Genomic DNA, 15188 nt, shown 5'->3' with positions numbered 1-15188 from the left:
ATCAAAAGAAACTGATTTGGAAAAATTTTATTTTGTCTGATTTAGTTATTTTTTATTACTTATTATGAATTAAATAAATTTGGTCATTAAAATACCAAATTTTCTGCTTAACTTTATATTTTGATATTAACTTTATATTTAATATTTTAAAATATTAAATGATTGATAATTGGATCAATTACTCGATTGACTAATCACCTCACTTTAAAGTTTAGACCTTTTTTAATGTTGTAGTTTGACCGCCATCCAGCAGAGGGCGCCGCTGGTCATTCCTAACCGGAGCCAGTTGAAACAAAGATGGCGGCCAGACCGGAACAGCAAAGCCAAAGGGTCCAAACAGAGTCCAGTGTGGGATGTAAAATACATTTTGTGCGGTTCTGTGTTGAAATCTAAACAGCAGATAAACTCCACAGGGGACAACAAAGGGAAATTATAACAAGAGGCCAATAAAAACGGGAGATTTTCAGGATTGTAATGAGTTAAATCACTTCATGGAGCGAAGTTTTAACATTCCTTCTAGCAACAACAGACGGTATTTCTGTATGAACGTCTCTGTTCATGTGGGATTAACTTTCACATTTTATTCGTTTCATCTTCTATTTTTCTATTGAGCACCTTACGAGGTTCCTGTTTTTCTAAATATAGAGTTTAATATTGTGAGAAAACCACAATTTTCTGCTTATTCAGGCAGTATTTAATACAAAAATGTTAACATTTAATTCTGTTTTTTATTATTCCTATTATGAAAAAGTTTTTCTTTATTATTAAAAGACGGTCGACCCTCTCGACTGAAGAAAAAACTCAGTTTTTTAAGAAAATTGCCACTTATCAATTTATTGTTAGTGATTGATCAGAATCCACGAAGGTCTGAAAAATCTGCCACTGTCCCTGTTGAGCTGCCAGCAGATTATTTCACTTATAACATGAAAATTTTCCTTCAGAAGTACAAATTTTATTATTCTGAGTACTAAGATATTTGCACTAGAAACTAAAAACACTTGGTAAGATTTAGTTTCACAAATCTTCATCAGAATTTGTAGTAAACTGTAAAAGTCATTTTACCTTCTGCAGTTTCTTCCTCCATGGTTTTCTGTGCCTCAGAAGAATCGTCTGCTGTTTTGGATGAAAAGTTTTTTATTATTATTTTGTCTCCAGTTTTGATGCAGGTTAAACAGAGATTGTTACCTTGTGCAGCGGATTCGTCTTCAGCCAGTCCTTCTCCTCCCTTCCCAGAATAAGTTAAAAACAAATCAAGTTTTACCTGTTGGGAGATTTAAAAAGGAGAAAATAAGTCAGTGTCAACTTTTCTCCACATATTGTCATATGAATGAATCAAAGAAAAGAAAATATAAATCTCAAACTTCTTTTAAAATGTGTAAGTAAGAATATTTTGATATTTGAAAACAATTTTTTTTCTTAAAAAAAGGGACACACCAAATTTGTAGAAAAACAAGATTTATTTCTGAGTGTGAAAAGTTGTACATTTGCTAGAAACTTTCTTAATTTCAAAGAGTAAATGAAGTTTATTCTCAAAGATTTTCTAGATAATCGTGACTTTTCAAACTCAAAAATTTCCATGTTTTCCCCGAGAAGATTTGAGTTTTTCTACCATACTTGTGACTTTTCTCTGAATTTTCCTTGTTTTATTTTTTTTTGGGGGGGGGGGGTTGAAAATTTTGAAATCTCAAAATTTCTGTTTTTGCTGGCAATGTTTTACTTTCCATGTTTTTTTTTAAAAAGAAAACCTTAGTTTTTTTTTTAGCAAATTTTACACTTTTCAAACTCAGATATTTTCATGTTTTTTTTTCTAAAACAATCAGATTTTTTGGCAGAATTATTTATTTATTTCTATCTACAAAGGCCCCTCTGCCATCCAACAGGACCGATTTTACTCCACATTGGGAGAAAATCATCAAAGTTTCCCACTAAAACAGACCTTTGGGATTTTCCATGCTCCCATTGAGCTGAACGGACGTTACCTGCGGGGTGAATATGTACTTGTAGAGTTTGTCGTGCCGCAGGTAATGGTCCTGGATGTAATTTAAAACGCAGTTGGCCTCCTCCAGGCTGAACAGCTTGACGCTGAAGGGAGGTCTCTGGTGGAAGAGAGACGAGCGCATCAGGAGGGAACGCGGCGGTGAGACGCAAATGTTCAGCTGCGACTAAAATAGGCCTGTTGGTGACACACACCCTGACCGAGTGACACAGCAGAAGATCGTTGCAGTATTTGTAACAATGCTCAGAGTTGTTGAGAGGAGTTTCTGCAAAATGAAGAAGGATATTTCCCTTTACTTAAAACTAACCTTAAAGATGCTGTATGCAACAAATACGGTTTCAACAAATATGTTTTTACATATTTGGGTAGAGTACCAAAAAACTACAGTAGCACTTCAACATACTCAAAGGTTTCCATCCAAAAAGAGCAAAAGTATTTGGTCAAAAGTCTAAAGTACTGAGTAACTGATCAAATTATCAATCATTTAATATTTAAAAATGACATCATCATCAAACCAAAATATAAAGTTAAGTGGAAATTTTTGTATTTTTTTAAAGACCAAATTACAATAATTCATATAAGTAACAAAAAATAAAATCAGGCAAAAGAAACATTTTTCTAAATTAGTTTATTTCAATAAAAAAAACTGATGAAACTTTAACAGAAACTGCAGCTGTGTGTCTGAGTCTGGTTCATTTCTGGTTAAAACATGTTTGTTTTTTATTCAGTGGGTAGAAAATCCAGAAATTTATCTCCAGTAAGAGTAGAAATACTTCATAATAAAATTATTCAAGTAAAAGTAAAAAGTCGAACGTGGTAAAAATACTTCTAAAAATACCGTTTGAGGTTTTTTTTAACAAAAGTTACTCCAGTAAATGTTACTCATTACTACCCAACTCTGGTTATAAGACAGATAAATGGTTTTCCTGTAAAATAAGTTGTCTCTCGACTTTAACACGTTTAGCAGTGTACAAGGATGATTGACAGCGCTAAGCCCCGCCTCCTGGCTCTGATTGGTTGTTTTTGGTGCATTTCTTCAGAGAGGAGGTGGATTGGAGCGATCTGTTCTCAGATTATCTGACTCATCACAACTGTCACAACATGGAGACAGATCTGGCCAATATGTAAACAACATATTTTAAAATAAAAGTTACAAACTGCCCTATTTTCAGTGGATATTTAACCTAAAATATGCAGTACAGTGTATGTAATGCTTCATAATAAAAACAGCTGAGTTTTGCTCACCAATGTTGGCCTCGTGGATGGACTTGATGATGGAAACCAGTGCAGACGTCTGCTCCTTACTGAAGCCCTGCTGCCTGCAGAAAAGCACCGTTTGGACGTACAGCTCCAGCAGGACTCCTTTCTTTGGCTCTGGGAGGTCGACAGCCAACACGCTGCACAGGGCGCTGCCACAGACCAGAGGAAGCACCGATTAAAACATGGAGCCTCTCAGGCTTTCAGGACCAAAGGATGTTTGACCGTAAACAGAAACACCTTTCCAGATCAGGAACGGACTGAATTTGGTCAATGACCTCCATGTCGTGGAAGCTGATGTCTGTCCTGGGAAGAACAAATCCAGGGTTAAAACCTGACGTTGGGCGATATCTGGTGTAAATAAACCAAAATGCAATGAAGATGATGTCACCATAGCAACAGCTTTGCTATCAGGTCCCGAGGTACCTATGGAGAACAGGAATCTGTTTTTATTACCTGGCAAAATTAAACTAAGCTAAAAATGATCATGGAGAAACACCGTGTCTCTGCTTATTGTTACATGCGTTGCATCATATTTTAGGTATTTTGGGGCCCTACTTTAACTTTAAGGTTTTTGTATAATTTGTGAGGGAAAAAACTCAATTAAAACAAAAGAACTAAATAATAATAAAAAAAATAAACGTACAGTTAAGATAATAAAGCAGCAGCCAGCTGGCTACGTGAGGAGCTTACCTTAATATTAGTGTCCATTTTATTTCTTTAATTAACAAACTGCAGCAATTCAGAACTAAAAACAAAAAGCTGTTAAATACTTATTTGCTCATAAACTTAAAATAACCGTTTAAGATGCCAAAAAAGAAACATAGGGTTTGCTAAATGTTAAATATTTGGATTAGAGGATCGAAAACAGACCGCAAAGCGACAAACACGCAACAGTTATTGGTAGCCTAGCAACGGCGATAAATCATTTTCCGGTTTCCGGTAACTAAAACCGTCCCCCAAAATATTAGCATATAAAGAAACAACACTATGGTTTTATGTAAGTAGACACACAAAGAAATTATGAATAAACAGGACGAGGACGCAACATAACCACACAGAGCACCGTGCTCACTGCTGCTAGCGATTTGAGTCCGTGGTAACCTAGCAACAGGGCTGTCAGTTTCCGGTCTAGCCTAACTAAAAACTGTTCCCCCAAAATATTAGCATGAGAAAAATTAACATCATAGTTTCATTTAAGTAAATCATGAATAAACACGATGAGGACGTAATTCCTCACAAAGATCACCATGCTAATAACTGTTAGCCAAAGGAATAAATAAAAAAACATTTTTTATTGGCGTCTCCAGATAATGTTCAAAGGGGTGGCCAGACCGGGTCAGGAAAAATGTTAAAGTAAACAATAAAAACATATTTTAAAAAATCACTAAAAAATGGCTTCACCTCAGCAGAACTGTGTGTGAAACCAGTGGCGGCACCAAGGGGTGGACAGGAGGGGGCCATGGCCAAACCTGGTAAAATGATGGCTGTTCCTTGAGAATCATGTTTAGTTTATGGAAAGGTCATTACATAATCATCACACAGAATTAAATATTTCCAGGCTTTATATCTTGTAACTTTGGTGATTTCAGCTTACAGAGACTGAAAACATTCAGTCTCTGAAAGTTGAGTGGAAGGAAAAAATGTGAGATAAGCAAAGGATAAATGGTGTGTTTAGAGGATTTTGAAGCATAATCCAGGCAAGAATCTTCAGGACCATCAGAAAACATAACATCCAGAACCAGAACTCACAGATGAGTCCTAACTCTGGAGGAGCTGCACAGATCCACAGCTCAGGTGGAACAGTCTGTCTGCACGACTATTACCTGTACAGTTCACAAATCTGGCTTTTATTGAAGAGTGACGAGAAAAAAAAATCATAAGAGATTAATTTTCAGTTAACCATAACAAGGCAGAGAGGAACCTGTCTGTCATGGTGGTGGCAGAATCATGATGTGGGAATGCTTTAGATCAGCGGTGTCAAAAAAAACCCCTCATTGAATATAAAATACAAAAATTCATTTATTGTAACTTTTTTCTCCCTGTTATTTAGTTTGACCTGCTCAAAAATAAACAAAACTTTTATTGAATCTGTAAATCGTTGAAAACATAAAAAAGGCTTTTGCTTCATCAAAAACAAAAAAAAAACAGATAATTGCCACAAGTTTCTGGTTCAGTTCTTTTCTGTTTTGCTGGCCCAGTTTTTTATTTGTCGTGAGCGGACAAAAAGAGTCATTCCAATGGCCACAAATGGCCCCTAGACCACACTTTGGACACCAACTTAAACTGGATTTTTAAACTCAGAATGCAGTTTAAGTTGGTAAATAAACCTGAGGTAGAAACATGCACTTCTAATTCATTTCTAATTACCTTAATTACACTTTAAAATGCCAAATATTACTTTATTTCTATTTGATAAAAGCAGAAATTTGAATTTTCTTTGGTTTCGCAGTAAAAACATTTCATGTTTTCACAGTTGACTGATTATTTTTTCTCTCTTGCTACCATTTGTTATCAAGCAGATGTTCCTGTTGAATCCTTGTTATCAGTGTGAGAGCAGAGCGCTTCATGTCATCCCTTCGCATCTTATCAGAGTTTTATCGCCACAGATGAAAACGTTTTATTTAAAGAAACTCCTGCTATCAGATGCTGCAGAGCCGCTTGGCGCTAAAGATCAACTCATCTCTGGTTGCGCAACATAAATATTTCCATCAGCGCTGCAGGCCAGGAGTCGAGCTGCTAATTAATAAAAATAGGTTGCAGTTCTGCTGCGGCGAGGCCAGATGAGATGTTTCCGACAACCGAACCCAAACGCAGCAGAGATCACTGTTATCGCTTTGACCTTTGACCTCACAGCAGCAGAATGCGTTCAGGTTATTCTGAAAGCTGCTGTCAGGTTTTTATTTTCCTCCAGACGGTCGTTCTGAATCGTTTGGTCGTTTTCATGCAGACGGTCTCATGGAACGCTGCAGCTGAAGATCTACAGAATCAGAGGCGCTAAAGGAAGCCGTGGGCCTCGGGGTTTTTATCTGAGCATCGCAGCAGCAGCAGCTGCAGCAGGGCAGGGCGCTGCGGCGCTGCGGCGTTGCACAACAGCTCCTCTGGTCCTGCTGCAGCGGCCACCGGGGGCCCGACAACACCCAAACTGAGGAAAACTGAAAAAATATTATGATTATTTTTACTGTTTAAAAAGATTAATCAATTATTTGTATAGCACATTTCAGCAGCAAGGCATTTCAAAATGCTTTACATCATATCAAACAGAAACACAACATAGAATCAATAATCAAAGCAAGACATTAAGTCAGGTTCCATCAATAAATTTGTAATTGATTAGATTTCAAATACAATCCTAAACAGGTGGGTTTTTAGTCGAGTTTGCATCCATAAAGGTTTACCGGTTACACTCCTACTGCGTTATATGGAACAACATACCTGTTGCTATTTTTATTCCCACTCACGCTCACAGTCACACAGTTTAAAACGATGTAAACAGCATTTTAATGGGCTTCCGGCACAAGGCTCCGTACGTCTTTCACTGAGTTTCGAGCTGGGACGCCGCCGTCCCTCACGGATTTTTGTGCAATTCTATGGTACCTGTTAGTGTCTAGAATTTACAGGGTTTGTGTTACGCGCAGTGATGCAGACAATAAGAGAAGATCTGAAAGTTCATCTTTGTAGTCAGGTCAGAGTTAGGAAGACTAGCCAAACATTCACTGAAGTAAAAGTAAAAAAAGTATTTGGTAAAAAGTTCTGAGTAACTGAGCAAAATATCAATCATCTCATATTTAGAACTGATCATCAGACAGACCAAAATATACAGGATGTTTGGTATTTTAACGACCAAAATGACAATAATGGTTACTAATGGTAGTTACTAGTTACATTTACTTGAATAACTTTTTTAAAAAAATTACATTTAGGAATATTTTTACTACGCTGTACTTTACTTGATTAATTTTATTATAAAATATAAATTTATTATGAAGTACATATAGACTTCATAATCAATTTTTATTTTTGTATATATATGCTAGCTTCGGGCTCTTGGGGGCCCCCTGGTGATGTGGAGGCTCTAAGCCGCTGCTTAACTCGCATATGCTTTGGGCCGGCTCTGATGTGCCTGACTCATAAACGCAGATCTATTCAGTCTAATTCTATGCTTTACTATTTATTTTACATTAAGTTTATAATTCATAATTAGATTTTTTAAGCATTTGAAAGAAAGTTTGTTGGTGTTTATGTTTGAGGTCAACTTAATGTTTTTGTTTTATTTATTTCCACTGGCTGTTATTCCGACTGAACAGATTAAAGTTGATTTTCTCCATGTTTCATCCAGCTGTTCCCAGGCTGAACTGGTGTAGAGTTATCAAATAAATTTATGATTCAGTTCATCTGTGTTTAAAAAAAGAAAAGTTTTAAGCCACTTCAGCTGGTTTTTGTTTTATCAGATCTGCCGATAGTTAACCTCAGATATCGGCATCGGTATCAGAAGTGAAAACAGCGGATCGGTGCATCCTGAAACAAAGTTACGTTTTACAGCAGAAAATCAGTTTCTGTGATTAAACCTGTAACATTTTTACAATTTCCTCCAGCTGAAAGTGAAACGACGCTCAGCGTACTTCAGATGGTAAAATTTGTCGTGACACGTTTAGTTTCATCTCTGCATGTTTATCAGTGCAGCAATCGAAACCAGCCTCACCACATGGTGAATATGGCATGAAACCCTCCGTACACAACAAACATCCACGATTCACAAACATTCATCTAATGAGAGGAAACCCAGCAGAAAGGACGTTGTCTGGTGAAGTCAGGCTTTCCTGTTAAACCTGAGGCACATTTTACAATTCAGCTGCTTTTAGAATAAAACAACAAAACAAACAACATCCTCTTTGAGTCTTTGAGTGACGCAAGCGATTGGTGAGAAACGGATCCCCGCCTCCGTCAGTCTGCTTTAAAGCTTCTGCAAACCTCAGAGAGCGCAGAGATCTCAGCCGGCGGCGGCGCAGCGGCTGATGATGACGATGGAGCGCCGGCCTCCTCTGAGGATGAAGCTGCTGATCCTGACTCTCCTCCGCTCCACCTGGTTGCTAGGAGACCCAGCTGCAGGTTTCACTCTGTTTACTACCAACAGAAATACTTCATTAGCTTCAGCAGATCAGCGTTTTAAAGCTTTGAAAGTTAGATTTTATGTTTTGAACTGTACTGAACTGAACTGTTTTCTGCTAAAAACACAAATTTTAAAAAGTGTTTTTGATCTAATTTCTACTGTTAATATCTTCAATAAGACAAAATGGAAGAAATATTAGTTTGTTTTAAGTGAATAATTCCTCAGTAACAGCTCCACTTCCACTGGCAGATTATTTAAAAATGTTTTTCTACTGTAAAAAATGAAATAATCTGCCAGTGGAACTGGAACCTTCTGATCAGGTTCCAGTGTCATTTAGGGTTAGGGTTAGGGTTATTTCTGATTTGAAACGCTTTTAGCTTAATTTTTTTTTATATTTCACACACTAAATTTACTTCTAAAGTATTAATACGCCCAGTGGAGACTGTTTTAGCGCAGAAGCTAACACTCACAGTCTTCCTTATCAGCTCTTACACTGCAAAAACACAAAGTCTTACCAAGTAATGTTAGTCTAGTATCTACTGCAAATATCTCTAAAAATTAACAAAATAAATTTACAAGTAACTTTTCAGTAAGATACAGGAGCTTGTTAAGAGTTAATTATTCTTTAATATTGATTTTAAAAGTTCTGGTTCCACTGGCAGATTATTTAACTTTTAAGATTATATTTTTTTCCATATTATAAATGAAATAATCTGCAAGCAAAACTAGTCATTTTTATCAATATTAACAAATTATGGACTTAAAACAAGCTTCCATTTGCTCAAAATGTAATTTAATTTTATTGTATTTCAGGTGTACTGAGATGTTTCCACCAATAAACTAAACCAGAAATACGTGGTAAGAGTTTGTGTTTTTACAGTGTTTTACTGTAGAATCAAAACACAAACCCTGAACTTTGAAACTTTCTGTAATGTTTTGTTCCAGTCAAATAAAACAACCTGCTTCAATTGGTGAAACTTCATTTTCTAAGTTATTTTTGTCTTATTTGCACCTGAAATTAGGCCAAATATTCTTGGTAGGATTAAGTTTTTTTGCATTTTAGCTGTTGTTCATTTGTCAAATGAAGAGAATCTTAATAAAAATGTGTGAAACTCTGAGATGGTGGCTGTAGTGGCTCCTGATGGCTCTAATAAGTTTATCTTGTGTTATTTGTCTGAGCAGAGAGGCTGTGAACATCTCAGGGTCTGTTCTGACTTTTCACACGTCTAACGCCTCAGTCAGGCAGAATAAAACACTTTGGTCTATTTCAGACAAAGGTAACGACACGCAGCTGAAACAAAAACAAACTCAACCCAGAAATTATTAATAAATCGCTCGGTTACAGCGGCTCTGAAAACCTCTCAGCGTTTCTGCGTCTGACGTCAGAAACGGAAACAAACAGAAGATGTGAAGAAAATGGTGATAAAATCATGTTTCTGTTATTTTACTGAAGTTTTAGCACCATTTGAAAAAGTATTTCCTGGATTTATTTAGTTTTTATTTTGTCTCTTTAAAACAACAATCCAACTCTAACTGAGTTTCAGATCATAAAACAAAGTTTAATATAAAAAAATAACCTGAGTGACTAAAAACAGCAGACGCTCCCTGAGCTGTTAGTCATGACCTTTGACCTATGATGAGGCAGTGAGGCCTGCAGAGCTTCAGATGTTGCTTAAATATCTGAAACATGAGACAAAAAAACAAAAGAAGTGGAACGAAAACTTTACTGTCCATCTAATTCAGCAACATTGAACCGAGTTATAAAAGCTAAAATCCTCAAACTCTTAAAACTTCCTCTGAAAACACTTTTAAATGTAATATTTTAAACACCAAATATGCCTGAATTCACATTAATATGCACAGAAGAAGTCGTGTTAGCGCTAGCGCAGAAGCTAACATTTATCGTCTTCCTTTTCTCTGCTCTCTGCACTGCAAAAACACAAAAACTTACCAAATATTTTAGTCTAGTTTCTAGTGGAAATTTATTGGTAAAATTAAAATAAGACAAAACTAACTTACAAAAAACTTAGGAGTTTATTAAAGGGCAGTTTTGTTTACTAAATATAATAATAATAAAAAAAGATACTTTGCAGGCAATATTTGCTTTTATTGTTTGTTTTGTTCTTTTTATTAATTATTTAATAAGATATTTACTTATTTTTCAAGAAAAATATGTATTTTTCCCCCCTTCTTTTCTACTGTAGCAAACTTTTGACGCAATTTTAAGTTCAAATAAATTATTTGATTTCAAATTAAACCTCCAAATGACAGCAGATTATGGGATCGCTGCGACAGATTAACTTCCAAACATTAAAAATCATAAACCAGAATTTTTACCTGCTGAAAACTGGTTGTTTACTTTAAGATGATGAAAGGAGAATAAACTTAGGAACGTTCCCGAAATGTTTGGATGGGATTAAGATCACTGAGATTAACTGAAACTGATCAAAATTCACGTCTGCCATCTTTTCCAGACGCAGATTATAATCTGGATTGTGTGAACGATTATCTGTTCACCCTCAACTGTTCCCTGAACACCTCACCAGCAGCCAGCAACAAAACCTACTGGCTGAAAGTCACCAGCGATTTGGACCAGTAAGGCGGATTAAAGCGCCAAACGGCCCGTCGCCCGTAGCAACGGCGGCCATTACGTTTTGGTTTCTTTCTCCACAGGACGGAGTATAAATGTCTGCTGAAAAACACGACGGCCGGCTTCTTCTGTTCCCTCGACAGATCCCTGATGCCCGACGACGACGAGACGGAAAGATTTTCAGACGATGAATATTTTGAAATTTCTTTGTGTGAAAACCACAAAGAAATCTGTGAGTTACTGGAGGAAAATTATGAGCCAGAGTTACACAGTAAGTCAGGATTATTTTAACAAATTTTATCACAACAAAGCTTTTCAATTTTACTGGCGTCGTTTATAACAGAGCAACACAAAGCAGAACAGAAATATACGACGCCGCATCAGGGACAGAAAAAGGGAGTTGATTTCTCCCAAAAAAACTCTGAAAATTTTAGATTAATCTCAGAAAGTTTATAGAAAAAAAGGTGAAAATTCCTGAGCTCCAAAAGTTGAAACTTTGCAAGAAAAAAAACTGGAAATTTCAGAGTTTTTTCTACAAAATTTCTGAGGTCAAAGTCTGAATTTTACGAGAAGAAAACTCGAAATTAATCTCAGAAAACTTCTAGCAAAAAAAAATAATGTTGAGTTTGAAAAGTTGAACATTTGTGAGAAAAAAATCAGAAACTTTCAATAAAAAAAACATTGAAAGCTTTACGTCTGAAAAGTCGATAATTTGCAGAATAGAAAAATTGTAAATTTCAGTGATTCAAAAGTCAAATTTTTTTATTCTCTAGTTTTTTTCTAGAAAATTTCTGAGATTAATCTAAAACATTTTTCACAAATTATTTTTTATTTTTTACTTTTGGAACCCAGAAACTCATCAAATGACAGTTTTAGCTTCACCTGGTTCAAACTCTGTATAAAGAAATATCCTATTAATACCATTTCTGTTATTTATTTTCTTGTTTACATTATTTATTTACATATTTTAATGCATTTATACAAAGGGTTAAGTGATTAAATGAAAAATCTTCAGAATGTACCAATTTTTTATTCGATTAATCAATTAATCATTAGAATAATTCATAGAAATAATTAACTGTCATAAAAATGAGTTATTATTAGTAATTGATTGTTCGTTATAAAAATCCAATAATCGTCAGAATAATTGATAGAATAATCATTATTTGCGGTCCTAGTAAAAGGTCAACATGCTGCTCTACCTGTGGCAGCTCAGGTAAAGCCCCGCTTTGTTTCCTCCGTCAGTCAAGCCCAGCGCCCCCTGCTGCCTGGAGGTCAGTCACAACTCCACCCGACACCACTTCACCTGGAAAAGCACCTACGAGAGTTTCACCGACACGGCGCTGGGAGAATACCTGATGTATCAGCTGCAGGTCCACAAGATGGCCGACAAACACCGGGTGAGATCATCATCATCTGGGCCTAAAATCAATCAGCCATTATTAGTTATTAATTACTGAGACAATACATCAATAACAATATATATTGCAATAGACACATGATCAATATCAGTAGGAAATACGTCTGATAGAATATTTAATAAATAAAATATTCCAGGTTGGTGGAATCAACTGACTCACTCACTCTTTGGTTGCCTAGCAACAACCTGCTAGGTAAGAAGCAGTCTCAAGTCCCCCACCCCAAACTTTGGTTACCTAGCAACGACCTGCTGAGTAACTGGAGCAGTTTCAAGTTCCCCCTCTTTGCCTCATAACTGCTAAAAAATAAAAAACAAAATGGAGGGAAAACTGGATAAAACTGGAAAGTTCGTCAGTATTTCTGATAATTAAAAGAAAAAACAAATCAATAATTATTGACACTGATATGAAACGTTTATATCGCAATACATTTTTCAGCCATATCGTCCAACTAGCCGAAGAAAAAGTTAAACTCGTCATTTCAGATTGTTACTATGGCAACACAAGAATCAAACAGTGAAGATTATTCTTTCCAACACACATTTCCTTCAAACTTAAATTTTAAACAATTCAACATATTTTAATGAAGCTTTTCTGGAACCAAATGAAATCATATTTAATAATAATCTGATTCTCAATAAAGTTTTACAGCTATAATCTGTGTCCAGTTACCAGTGTTGATGTACGGAACCCCGTTGGGTCCAAACGTTTCCTCCAGGTTCTATTTATTCTCTTGTTTCGGTTTTATCTGACGTTTCGGATCCGCAGGATGATTCTGGATTCTTCTCGTCTGTATGTTTTTTAGCTAAAAGCTCGTAACATCAGCATCACCACGACACACTTTGTGGAAGACCAGCACTTTGAGCCCGGCACCGAGTACGCTGCACAAGTGCGGTCTAGTCCAAACCAGCGTCACTACAAGGGCCAGTGGAGCGACTGGTCCTCTGCGGTTCAGTGGAGGACGGAGCCGGCCGCCGACGGTCAGATTAAATAATCATTCAGACCGTAGAGCAGAAACCTTCCTGTCTGTTGGTTTTTATGGGTTTTCTTGTGTTTCTGCAGTTTTTAAGGAAAACGGATTCATTTTTAACCTGCCTGTGACGTTCGGCCTGTTATGTGCTTTGGTGGTTCTGGTGCTGGTTTGCTACGGTTCAGTCAGAAAGTAAAGCTCTCCTCATTCTAAATTATTAAAAATGTAATTTTTAAAATCGTTTTTCTAAAAAAGAACATTTTGACCCAGGTGGAAGCACAGCACCTTCATCCCAACTCCTGCTCCGTATTTCCACAGCCTGTACAAAGACTGCCAGGGAGACTTTAAGGTAATCCAGAACCTGCAGCAAACTATTGACTAGTCATCAGAATAACTAAAAGAATAATCGATTATTCTGATGAGCAATTTTTAGACCAATAGATTAATCTTTAGAATAATCAGTTATTCCGACGATTAATCGATTAATCAGAATAAAACTGAAATGAGCTCCTTACCGTCCGGCAGAGCTGGGTGGTCACGCAGGAAAACGCGGCCGACGTGCTGAAACCAGAGGAGGCGCTGCGGATCGACAGCCTGGTGGAATGCATGCCGGTCCAGGACTTCCAGTTCCACCAGTACCCGGCCCAGTTCCAGCAGCACTTCATGGAGAACCGGGTCTACAGCAACATGTCGTCATCAGTGGACGTCCTGAGCATGCGGGAGTCGGTCTGCGGCTGCGCGGCCCCGCTGCTGGACCAGCGCGGGTCGGTGAACAGCCTGAGCGGCTACTGCCGGTCCTGCAGCCCGGCGCAGGACTCCGGCTGCTGGCTCTGCAGCGACACCTCCCTGGAGAAGGAGTCGTCCTGGTACTGCAACCAGTACTGCACGCTGAGCTGCCTGCAGCAGGCCGGCTGCGCCGCGGCGGGTTGCCATGGAGACCTGAAGGCCCACCCGCGCTTCTCCGACGCTGGGATGGAGGCATAAACCCAACAGTTTATGAGCTCCATGAGCAAAACCCTGAAAAATATTCACACTTCAACTTTATGGCATCATGTGGCGCATTCATTCATTACCTGACCTGCAGCTGCAGCTGAGCGCCTGCAGGGGGCGACTCCTCCAGGTATTCACTGTAAAAACGCTTCAGTCCGGTCAAAATGACTGCAGAGCAACTCTTAGTTCTCCAAGATTCTCAATTATATTTACATATGTACTTTGACTAGGCTGTTCTGACACATCTTCAAAGTGGGGCGCGAGGGCCGTTTACAGGCCTGGACCGATATGTTAGCAGTAAGACAAGAAAGTCAGGAAAGAAAGCAAGAAATATGGCCGCTCCTTGGCTCAGCAGCAGTAAGCTGCGGCACAAACATATTTTAGATATAAAGTGCTTCAAATTAAAGCCACATGTAGGACCTGAAACTATAACCTGAACAAATTCATTTACGTTTGTTGAAAGCGAAGCTAAAAATGTTTGTACGCAACAACACGAACGTCTACATGGGAGCCGCCATGTTGGAATCTCGACTTCGTTAACCGGAACGCGGTTACCATGGTGACGTCAAACCCAACTCAGAGCTACAAGGGAACTTGAACGCAGCATTAGCTCCAGCTAGCTTTCCATCAACTCAGCATGATGCTGCCATCACCACGTTTCACAGCTGGTTGTTTTCAGGGTTGAAATGAAAACAAAGTTTATGGTTTTAATGAGGTAAAATAAAAATATTCAAGCTTCTTTAGGGATCTGTAAGGTTACTCTACAAGTTTTGCTTTATTTCATGTACTCTCACAGCTTTTGTTCTGTATAATTTTATGGCACCAATAAAATTTTGATTGCTTGAAAAAGTAATAAA

At 37.5% G+C, this 15188-nt stretch overlaps 2 protein-coding genes across 8 annotated transcripts in view; one reads left to right on the top strand and one right to left on the bottom strand.

Moving 5' to 3' along the window:
• cfap119 (cilia and flagella associated protein 119) overlaps positions 1-8351 on the bottom strand; it is an 8885-nt gene extending 534 nt beyond the window's left edge. The window contains exons 1-9 of one of the 7 annotated variants that reach the window (XM_028038970.1): positions 8225-8347; positions 3947-6408; positions 3645-3679; positions 3494-3559; positions 3242-3405; positions 2191-2261; positions 1980-2096; positions 1186-1261; positions 1063-1113 (exon numbers count right to left, since the gene is read on the bottom strand). In XM_028038970.1, the coding sequence (XP_027894771.1) occupies positions 1063-1113; positions 1186-1261; positions 1980-2096; positions 2191-2261; positions 3242-3405; positions 3494-3559; positions 3645-3679; positions 3947-3964 (598 nt within the window). In that variant the 5' untranslated portion in view covers positions 3965-6408; positions 8225-8347. Of the gene's footprint in view, positions 1-1062; positions 1114-1185; positions 1262-1979; positions 2097-2190; positions 2262-3241; positions 3406-3491; positions 3560-3644; positions 3680-3946; positions 6409-8224 lie in introns of all 7 variants that reach the window. The other 6 variants (XM_028038982.1, XM_028038990.1, XM_028038976.1 and 3 more) reach the window with 6 other exon arrangements.
• Positions 8229-15188, top strand: LOC114157781 (interleukin-21 receptor). Its single transcript, XM_028038929.1, has 8 exons — positions 8229-8362; positions 10838-10958; positions 11037-11224; positions 12199-12353; positions 13177-13351; positions 13434-13533; positions 13612-13690; positions 13867-15188. The coding sequence occupies exons 1-8, from the start codon at positions 8269-8271 to the stop codon at positions 14323-14325; spliced, it is 1371 nt and encodes a 456-aa protein (XP_027894730.1). The 5' UTR covers positions 8229-8268; the 3' UTR covers positions 14326-15188.

Source organism: Xiphophorus couchianus, chromosome 2, assembly GCF_001444195.1.
Source record: "Xiphophorus couchianus chromosome 2, X_couchianus-1.0, whole genome shotgun sequence".
Lineage (NCBI taxonomy): Eukaryota > Metazoa > Chordata > Actinopteri > Cyprinodontiformes > Poeciliidae > Xiphophorus > Xiphophorus couchianus.
This window is presented reverse-complemented; position numbering and strand designations above follow the sequence as displayed.

Coding starts and splice junctions, on each gene's coding strand:
- LOC114157781 (XM_028038929.1), top strand. CDS start 8,269: ATGATGACGATGGAGCGCCGGCCTCCTCTGAGGATGAAGCTGCTGATC. Junction 12,354..13,176: donor AGATGGCCGACAAACACCGG/GTGAGATCATCA, acceptor TATGTTTTTTAG/CTAAAAGCTCGTAACATCAG. Junction 13,352..13,433: donor GACGGAGCCGGCCGCCGACG/GTCAGATTAAAT, acceptor GTGTTTCTGCAG/TTTTTAAGGAAAACGGATTC.